The sequence below is a fragment of the Raphanus sativus genome, unplaced genomic scaffold, assembly GCF_000801105.2.
Source record: "Raphanus sativus cultivar WK10039 unplaced genomic scaffold, ASM80110v3 Scaffold3381, whole genome shotgun sequence".
Classification (NCBI taxonomy): domain Eukaryota; kingdom Viridiplantae; phylum Streptophyta; class Magnoliopsida; order Brassicales; family Brassicaceae; genus Raphanus; species Raphanus sativus.
In genome coordinates this window covers 1-11170 of record NW_026618687.1, presented here as the reverse complement: position 1 = coordinate 11170, position 11170 = coordinate 1, and the positions used below count along the sequence as shown (strand labels likewise).

Sequence of the window (11170 nt, the reverse complement as noted above, 5' to 3'; positions counted from 1 at the left end):
ACTATACTATGCGAGTAAAGACACTACAAGAAAACAACACTTTGGCGAGGAAAATTAACGAGGAAATATGATCCTCGTAATTTTACGACGAGTTTACGAGGAATTTACAAAAAAAGAACAAAACGTCGTTATTTCCTCGTAAAGTAACGAAGAAAACATTTCGTCGTAAAACCATCGTAACATTACATGGTTTTAACGAGGAAATACACTTTCCTCGTAAACACCACGTAAACCTTGCATCATCTTTACGAGGAAATGAGAAAATATACTTTCCTCGTAAAACCCACGTAAATTCGCGTCTTCTTTACGAGGAAATACTTTACGTGAACTTAACGAGGAATTTTAAAACACGTTTTTTTTTTCTACCTACTTATTCCTCGCAAATTCATCGCAAAACTTCAACTACCAGATTCGAAAATTTTCTATAAATATGGAAGTTTCAACATCATTTTAAACACACCAACAAAAACAAAAAAAAAAGTGAAAAGAAAAAAATGTCAGGCTCCGGGAATGTCTACGAGTTGCGGAGCTGGATGTATATGCATAGAGATGCTAACGGGAGAGTGACGAAAGAATACATTGCGGGAATGGAGACATTTATGCATCAAGCAGATTCCACACCGCTCGCCCTAGAAAGCGGTAAGATGTTCTGTCCATGTCGGAAATGCAACAATTCGAAATTGACAAATCGTAAAAATGTTTGGAAGCATTTAATAAATAGAGGTTTCACGCCAAATTACTATATCTGGTTTCAACATGGAGAAGGTTATAATAATTATGATCAGAATGAAGCTAGTAGTAGTAATAGCAATTTTCAGGAAGAACCGGTTGCTCATCATTTGCATAATGAACATAGTTACCATCAGAAGGAGCAGATGGTAGATTTTGATAGGGTTCATGATATGGTAACTGATGCATTCGTAGCTCATGATGAAGATGAAGAACCTAACATAGATGCAAAAAAGTTTTATGAAATGTTAAATGCGGCGAATCAACCACTTTACAGTGGTTGTAGAGAAGGTCTCTCTAAATTGTCGTTGGCTGCTAGAATGATGAATATTAAAACTGATCACAATCTACCTGAAATTTGCATGAATGAATGGGCAGACTTGTTTAAAGATTATTTGCCGGAAGGCAATGTGTCTGTTGATTCTTATTATGAGATTCAGAAACTGGTTTATAGTCTTGGGTTGCCTTCGGAGATGATAGATGTTTGCATCGACAACTGCATGATCTACTTGGGAAATGATGAGAAGTTAGAAGAATGTCGATTCTGCAAGAAGCCACGATTCAAGCCGCAAGGACGGGGACGTAATAGGGTACCGTACCAAAGGATGTGGTACCTACCAATTACAGACAGATTGAAAAGATTGTACCAATCAAAGCAGACTGCCGGAAAGATGAGATGGCATGCCGAGCATACTCAGACGGATGGTGAGATGACACATCCATCAGATGCAAGAGCCTGGAAATATTTTAACAAAAGTATATCCGGAATTCGCTAGCAATATCCGGAATGTGTATCTCGGATTATGCACAGATGGATTTAGTCCATTCGGAATGTCAGGGAGACAATATTCATTGTGGCCAGTCTTTCTTACGCCATACAACCTGCCACCAGAGATGTGCACGCAACGGGAGTTGCTATTCTTGACCATATTAATACCTGGTCCAAAACATCCTAAAAGGTCGCTGGATGTTTTCCTGCAACCCCTGATAAAAGAGTTGAAGGATTTGTGGTCAACTGGGGTGAGGACGTATGACTGCTCAACGAAGACGAATTTCACGATGCGAGCGATGCTTTTGTGGACCATAAGTGACTTTCCTGCCTATGGGATGTTGTCGGGATGGACTACACATGGGAGATTAGCTTGTCCATATTGTAATGGAGCGACAGATGCGTTTCAACTGAAGAATGGAAGGAAGACAAGTTGGTTCGATTGTCATCGTCGATTTCTTCCCATTGGCCATCCGTACCGAAGAAACAAGACATTGTTTAGGCACAAAAAAGTTGTAAGAGACACTCCTCCTCCATATTTAACTGGAGAAGAAACTGAAAAGCAACTCGATTACTATGGAGCTTTGGAAACAGTTCCTCGTGGTGGTAATTGGCATGTCCCCCCTAATATGCCTGATTCTTATGGTGTTCATCACAACTGGCACAAGAAGAGTATATTTTGGGAGTTGCCATATTGGAAGGATCTTCTTCTGCGCCACAACCTCGATGTGATGCATATAGAGAAGAATTTCTTTGAGAACATCATGAATACAATATTGAATGTCCCGGGGAAGACAAAAGACAACATAAAATCGAGGTTAGACTTGCCGGATATTTGCTCAAAAAGTGAGTTACATATAAACAGCAATGGGCAAGTTCCTGTTCCGATATTCAGATTGTCTTCAGAAAAAAAGTCGGTGTTGTTCAACTGGGTAGCATCAGAAGTGAAATTCCCCGATGGGTATGTTTCAAATCTGTCTAGATGCGTTGAAAAGGGTCAAAAGTTCTCCGGGATGAAGAGTCATGACTGTCATGTCTTTATGCAACGACTACTTCCCTTTGCTTTTGCGGAGCTACTTCCTACAAACGTACATGAAGCACTTGCAGGTACTATATATATTATATATTTCAGTAATTTTATATATAATGATTTAGTTTGAAATAATATATGACTAATAATGTATATAATTGTTTTTGGAATATACAAGGCATTGGAGCATTTTTCAGGGATCTGAGCACCCGCACTCTTAAAGTAGAAGTCGTGGAACAGCTTCAAGAGAACATTCCCATCTTATTGTGCAACTTGGAGAAGATATTTCCTCCTGGGTTTTTTGACGTCATAGAGCATCTAGCTGTGCACCTCCCATATGAGGCATTGCTTCGTGGACCTGTACATTACGGATGGATGTATCAGTATGAGCGAGCCATGAAATATTTGAAGGGAAAAGCAAAGAACCTTGCAAAGGTTGAAGGTTCTATAATTCTGGAAGTTTGACGGAAGAAACTTCTCACTTCACATCGTACTACTTTGCGTCAAAAGTACGTACCCGGAAAAGAGCTCCAAGGAGATATGATGATGGTGGTGTCGCGCCAACATATGCAGTTGCTGGTGTTCCAGACATCTTTAGCCAGATTGGGCGACTGGGTGGGAAATCAAAAGAGGTTTGGTGGTCGAGTGAAATGCGTCCTCTTCAAATGTGAGTGGTTCGACCCCGTCGTCAACAGAGGTGTTCAGTTTAACAAATTCGGTGTAGTTGATGTCAATGGTGGACGAAGGTACAACAAATTCTTTATTTGGCATACATGAGCAGAATAAGCTTACTTCTATGTTTTCTTTATTTTTCAGGTACAACAAATTCGAGCCTTTCATCTTAGCTTCACAAGCAGATCAAGTTAGCTACCTTCCATACCCTCGGATGAGAGAATCGGGAATAAATTGGTTATCCGTGATCAAAGTTACACCTCGAGGACGAATCATTAGTGGAGAAGAACCACCATTGCAAGAAGAACAGATAAATGAAGTCGAGGAACCTGAACAACAAATTGATCACATTCTTCTCATTGATCCGCATAATCATGAGTATGAAGATCTTACCGACGATGGCACAGACGAAGCTGTTGAAGACGAGTTTAATGAAAATGATGATGTTTCTAGTGATGACGAAAATGTATCCGATTGATGTATTTGTGTTTTAATATGATTGATTTTCAGACTTAATGCATGTGATTCGATTATTTTAATCATGAAAAACTATTTAATGTATTGAGATTATAAGAATTTGGGAATGTTTATAAAGAATTTGGGAATGTTTATAAAGAAAAAAATATATTGAGGTTTGAGGTTATGAATGAAAAATAAAAGATTGAGGTTTGGGATTGGAATATGAAGAGTAGAAGATAGGAAAGATGGTGTTTGTGGTTTGGGGTTTTTGATTTTAGACGTTTAGAAAGCAAACCTCGTTAATTCCTCGTAGTTTACGACGAAATAACGAGGAAAATAGAAAAAAAAAACGCGGGCCTCGTTAATTCCACGTAAGACAGAATCGTCGTAAAGACTTCGTAAGCTTACGTGGAATTACCGAGGCTTTCTGTTTTTTTTTATTTCCTCGTTATTTCCTCGTGGGTTTACGAGGTTTTAACGAGATATGTTGTCTAAACCCCTAAACCCTAAACCCCAAACCCCATCTTTCTTATCTATTTTGTCTAAATCCCAAACTCCAAACCCCATTAATAATTTTATAATTTTCAAAAGATTATATTTTCAAATCTTCAAAAGATTATATTTTCAAATCTTCAAATGATTATATTTTCAAATCTTCAAATGATTATATTTTCAAATCTTCAAATGATTATATTTTCAAATCTTCAAAGGATTATATTTTTGTTGCAGGATAAAAAATTTAAATAAATAATGTGATTTTGTATAAGTTTATATTAGAAAGAAGAGATTGATATTAGAAGTTAAAGAATTGTGGTTATAAATTTTGAGGTTTGAAATGTTAAGAATATTGAGGTTAAAAGGAAGATATGTTATGAATATATGAAGTAGAATATAAGAAAGATGGGGTTTAAGGTTTGGGGTTTTTGATTTTAGAGGTTTAGAAAGCAAACCTCGTTAATTCCTCGTAGTTTACGACGAAATAACGAGAAAAATAGAAAAAAAAAACGCGGGCCTCGTTAATTCCACGTAAGACAGAATCGTCGTAAAGACCTCGTAAGCTTACGTGGAATTACAGAGGCTTTCTGTTTTTTTTTCTCGTTATTTCCTCGTGGGTTTACGAGGTTTTGACGATATTTATTGTCTAAACCCCTAAACCCTAAACCCCAAACCCCATCTTTCTTATCTATTTTTTCTAAATCCTAAACTCCAAACCCCATTAATAATTTTATAATTTTGAAAAGATTATATTTTCAAATCTTCAAAAGATTATATTTTTGTTGCAAAATAAAAAATTTAAATAAAAAATTTGATTTTGTATAAGTTTATATTAGAAAGAACAGGTTGATATTAGAAGTTTAAATAATTGTGGTTTTAAATTTTGAGGTTTGAAATGTTAAGAAGATATTGAGGTTAAAAGGAAGATATATTTTGAGGTAAAATATAAGAAAGATGGGGTTTAGGGTTTGGGGTTTCGATTTTAGAGGTTTAGAAATTTCCTCGTTAAAAACTCGTAATCTACGAGGCTTTTACGAGGAATAGAAACACGGGCCTCGCTATTTCTTCGTTTGATTTGGGACGGGCCTCGCAATTTCCTCGTAAAGTTACGAGGTTTTTACGAGGAACAGAAAGACGGACCTCTTTAATTCCTCGTAACTCTACGAGGAAATTGCGAGACCTTCGTAAGTTATATATACAACCTCACACTCTCCATTCGTCCCAACTTCCACTCCATTTCCTCCCAATTTCGTCTCCAACTCCTCTCTCATTCCTCTCTCCTTCGAAAATGGTAATTTCCTCGCCCCATAATTAGTTTAGGGAATTTAGATAGGTCGTTAGTTTAGGTGGTTAGTTTAGGGAATTTAGATAGGTTTACGGATTTTATGTTCGTTAGATAGATTTTTTAATTATTGTTGATAGATTTTTAATTATTGATGATCATAAACTCAAAAATATATATTTTTGCAGGTTCGTGCGAACAGGCTTACTGCTCACTACAGAGAGATGTTCGGTGAGCCTGGTAGTCAGTTAGACCCGCCAGGTTCTTCTTCAGGTGCCGGCGGTTCCGGTTCTTCAGATCAGGAGTCTGTTCCCGAGACTCAGCATTTCTTCCCTCCGATGCCTCCTCCGATGGCTCAGCCGATGGCTCCTCCGGTGGCTCCTCCGGTAGCTCCTCCGATGGCTCCTCCTGAGATTCCCGCCGCTGTTCATTCCGATCTCATGGTGCCACCTACTGTTCCCTTCTCGCAGTACACTGTCGAGGATATTCTCGGTATGCCAGGCAGAGATGGTTTACCAATCATAGACCCCGAAAGACCCGACGGGACTTTGTGGTAAGTGCATTTTTAATTAATTATTTTAATTTATAACTTCATTAAACAATTTAAATTTTCATTTTTTCCAGGTTTGGGGTTGACAATTGCCTTGCGACAGATGTAACCGAGACGATTAAAGGTTACTTCTCCATGGCGCATCCAAACTGGAAGTTGACGCCGATCTACATCAGAAAGACGTGGTTCAAGATTTACGCTGTAAGTAATTCTATTAATTAATTATTTTATATTTTTTTCTTAAAATAACAGATTATTAATTTTTTTTTTTGCAGCAAAAGTATCATTGGTCTATCGGGGTCAGTGAGAGAGTGAGGAAGGCGTTTTACGCGAAGGCGCAAGTTCGCTTGGCGGACACGGTTTGCAACTGGAAGGGCGACTGGATCGTCAAGGGGTACACCCGTGGCAAACCTGCTGAGCTTACCACGAGTGTTTGGGACGGCCTCATCCGTTACTGGAAGGATCCCAACTCCATTAGGATCGCAAACATTTGTGCTGCCGCCCGTAACACGGTAGACGAGCACGGTAACGGTCCGATGCTACATTCTACGGGCCAAAAACCCCATGCTGGTGTCCGTTTGCAAATGGTATGTAATTAGATAATAATTTTTTAATTATTAATTTTAATATAAATATATTTCTAACAATTTTCTTAAATATTTTTAGGCCAAAGAGTTGGGACGTCTCCCGACTCTTCCAGAACTTTACGAGCGGACCCACAAGAACAAGGCAGGCCAGTTTTTAGTTGGCAAGTCCGAGCTAATCTACAACGACGTTATTGCTCGGGTTGAGGAGCGCCAGACTCAGCTGACCCAGCAGTCCGCCGACGGATTACCCGTTACCTTATCCACAACTGAAGTGGATAAGATTTACGAGGAGGTAAATTTTTTAACATTATATATTTTTAATTATTAATTCATTAAATTTACCTTTTAAATTTAACTAACAAATATATTTTTTTTTTGTTTTTAAGGATGTCCCTAAGAAAAAGGGACGTACGTTGGGGATCGGTTCCGTCAATGATGTCCCGAGAGCGACATCGTCTTATGCTCAGAGACGGACCGAAGAAGTCACTCAGTTGCGTTCCGAGCTGGGCGCGACCAAAAGCCGTGTGAGTGGACTCGAGGCCTTCATCGACGTTATAGCGTCCACAAACCCGGAATGGGAAGCTTTGTTGAGGAACATGAAACAACAAAATCCCATTCCAGGCGAGTCATCGGGCACACATAACGAGGAGGATGTTACGAGGAGGAGCGAGGAATTCTACGAGTCCATGAACGAGCCTTAGTTTTTTTTAGTTTTTTTAGTTTTTTCGGTTTATGTATTATAAAATCCAAAACTTAATTATATATAAAATATTTTGTTGCTTTTGAATTTTATTTAAAATTTATTTATAAACCCAAATATTTAAATACTTTTATTTTATTAAATTAATAATTATTATATCAAATTATATTTTTATTAATTCGAAAATTGGCATTATACGAGTTATTTACGTCGAAATGATTTCCGAGGAATTTACGAGGAAAGCCTTACGAGGTTTTTACGAGGAAAATGTTTCAACGATTCTACATGGATTTTACGAGGAAACCTTTTCAAGGATATTACATGGAATGTACGAGGATTTCTTTTCAAGGATCTTACGTGTAAGTAACGACGCGTGATTCGCGTGGTTTGTACGAGGAAAGTCCGCGAGTGATTTACGAGGAATAGCGGCGAGGAACTTACGACGAAATATTAACTTCGTCTTTACGTGGAAATGAAAGACTCGCTAGTCTACGAGGAAATGGCGACGAAAGTTCTGTTACGACGGACGATCAACGACGAAACACTTTTCCTCGTTAATTCCTCGTAAACATCCTTTTACGAGGAATTAACGAGGAAAATGGCCCTCGTTAAACATCTGTTTTCTTGTAGTGAGATAAGGCAAGACAAATGCAAGGATAATTAATTTAAAAAGAAAAAAAACTCATATCAGAGTGTAATATCAATTTTCTTCTCCTGTTTAAATGATTTTTGGTTCTAGAATTATTTTTTTCGTGCCTCCATATAAAATGGAAAACTTATATTCAAAAAATATATTTATATATTTTAGGGTATATAATGATCTACTAACATAGATTTCGACTACTAAAATCTATAAAAAAGATTCGTAGACCTCAAAAAAAATGATAAACTATTATTGATTTCCGACTATAGAAGCATGCATCCCCTGTTCTAAAACGCGTTCTCGGCGGGCGGTTAATCGGCGAAACAGCGTGAGACGGTGTGGAACCGTGGCGTTTGGTGAAAATCGGGCTTAAAAATCGGAAATTTGAATCAACTCATTTTTTCGTAAGATTTTAAGCTGGTAATCACGTATATATCTTAGATTTGTTATAGTTTGATGAAACCCTATTAAAATTACAACAGAAATCACTGAAATCGAAAAACAGAAAAAAAAAGCGGCTGTAGATCTTAAAAAATCGCAGAGGTCATGGAGGTTGAAGATAGGGATATTTCTGTCTTTTCTCTGTTATTAAACCTAAATTTTAATTATAAACAATAAAATTGGGGTTCCAAGGGTTTGAACCCGGGTCCAGTGGCATTTAAAACATGGCGCAGTCCACTGGACTAGGTTATATTACGTTAGTCTTTCCACAGACCTACTATATATCCTTAAAAGATAACTAAAACACTTAAAATAACTCTCCGAGTTATCCCCGTATAATCCCCGGTTTATTGATTCGGCGCTAGGCGCTACCCGACCGCACGTATAGCGCCTAACGAATTTTCGAACAGGGCATGCATCTAAAACTAGGATTCAAGAACCAGTACATTGTACTTCTGTTCTATTAATTAATAAACATTTATTTTATTTATTTTTCCCTTTTCCTTTTTACTGCATTACTTCATGTTTATGTATTATGAAGATTCATGTTTGTGTACTATTAACAAGAACTTTGCTTTATTTTACAATAACAATTTGGCATGAAATACAACAAGAATCTCAATCCCTCCAAATGCTGAGCTTTAGGAATTTTTTTGGGATACATAGTAACGCATCACAATATCAAGGCTAACCCCAAACAACTAAAGGAAATCTACGCAATCCGTTCACCTTGAAGCCCTAAATAAGTACATAAGTTGAAAGGAAGAATGGTAGCCTTGAGCAGGTTTATTTCACGGCTTTATGACAATCGCATGTCTGCTTGAGCGTAGTGAGATATTATTTTACATTGATGATAGCATCCTCACATTTATAAAATAATACCTCACTGCGTTCCAACTATCAAAGCTTAAGGACGGAAAAATACTGTTGTTTTATCTAGCGGTAAGCATGAGAATTTTACCTGAATACCCAAACTCGTACCCGAATCCTACTCGGAAAAATCAAACCAAAATCCAAATCGAAGTAGCAAATATCTGAATGAGTATAGAGTTAGGAAATATTAGAAAACTTTTGAACCCGAATTGATATCCGAATATAACTGAACATATGTATACTAATCCTATATTTTTAGTTTACTTTTCTCATTTTATTCAAAATATTTATATTGATGTTAAACATGGTTCAAGATCAAATAATATACATATAATTATGGACAAAATGATTTAATACTCACTTAAAATACATGTCATCCTTATTGTTTCCTGCATTAACAAATATTGCATCCAAAATCTCAAAATAACAACCAGATTAGCGTCTTTCTATTTTCAAAATTTAATCCCAAATTATATTAACCGTCCAACCAATTAAAAATTAGAAATTCAGTTAAGTTAATGGCAAGTTTTGAAGTACAAAAATTTGAGCAATGAAGAATTTGATTTTTTTCAACATCTAAATATCTGAACCTGATCCAAAATAACTGAACACGAAATGGTAATATCCGATATATAAAATATCCGAACGGGTTCTAGACTCCGATATCGAAATACTAGAATATACAAAAACGGGTCATTATGTAATATGGTATTTACAAGTTTAGAGATTCATCCTAAATATGATATTTACAAGTTTAGCAAGAAAAATAGTGTAGAGATTTAGTTCCATACATTGGCTTTAACTCTACCGCAACATACAATAAGTGTGGAGCCTCACATTGTTGTAAGCTCAAGAAATGTTGAGTAGATTAAGAACTCGGTTTGGGCCCTAGAGATCAAGAAGATTGTGATCATGAAATGAGGATGTGGCTGAGATGGAATGAGTATATTCGAGATTTAGAAATGCTCTACTATAAAGAGAAAGAGACCGAAATGTGATTAAGTAAGCCGTTTTTAGAGCGAAAGACACACAATCAAAAGGATCATCGGTTATGGTTCTTAATGAGTGAAATTTGTGCGAGAGATTAAATTGTTATTGCTTTAGGATATCATGGATAGTTAGAAATTGGTCAGTCGTGATATGCAAGTTGTGTCTAGTTACATAAATTTAATTAAATAAGTCAGTAAAGTTTGTTTAAGTGATTTTTAATAAATGTATTTACAGAGAATGAATCTTTCATTCAAAAATATTTCGTATATCCACGTTCTAGAAAAACAAGGAGGTCACCAAGCTGCTAAATTAATGGACAACTGAAGAAAAGAATGAAGAAAAGAATAAAATAATGGATCTAAGTTCAACTCTAAGGCCAAGTTCACCATCTTATCTATAGTGGATATTGATTAGTTCAAAATCATTTAACGATGAAAATCTGCCAAAGCTGCTTAAGATACCTTGGTCAACTATTTTAAAGGAGATGCAAGCGTGTCTGAATCATCTTGCTACTAAGTTCAAGAATCTAATAATGCGTGAAGATGAGTCGTTATGAAGCTTTGCCTCAGAATTAAACACCATAGCCAATAAATCAGCAGTCTTAGAGAAGAAATACAATGAGAAGAAGCTAGTTAAGAAACTCATCAGGTGTTTCCCTATCAGGTTTGAATCCTACAAGGCAGTGATAAAATCCATAATGAATTATAATGAGATTCAGTTTGACAAACTCGTCGGACTCCTCATGTCATCTGGTCAAAAGAATTGTGTTTGCCGCAAATCATGAGGATAAGAGGGTCAAAACTAGAGGAGCATGTGAGCTTGATCGGAAAGAACTTCAATAATATGGTGAAAAGATTTAACAAAGGACTGCCCAAAAAATGGAAGACTCAACACAAGTGGTTAGAATCAAAATGCTAAATACAATGAAGATCGAAGAAGTGATTGGAAAA

At 36.7% G+C, this 11170-nt stretch overlaps 1 protein-coding gene across 1 annotated transcript; it reads left to right on the top strand.

Moving 5' to 3' along the window:
* Positions 1-141: 141 nt before the first annotated feature.
* LOC130506541 (uncharacterized) lies at positions 142-3009 on the top strand. Its single transcript, XM_057001225.1, has 2 exons — positions 142-2605; positions 2707-3009. Exons 1-2 carry the CDS (start codon positions 1456-1458, stop codon positions 2991-2993), a joined length of 1437 nt encoding a protein of 478 aa, XP_056857205.1. The 5' UTR covers positions 142-1455; the 3' UTR covers positions 2994-3009.
* Positions 3010-11170: the final 8161 nt, after the last annotated feature.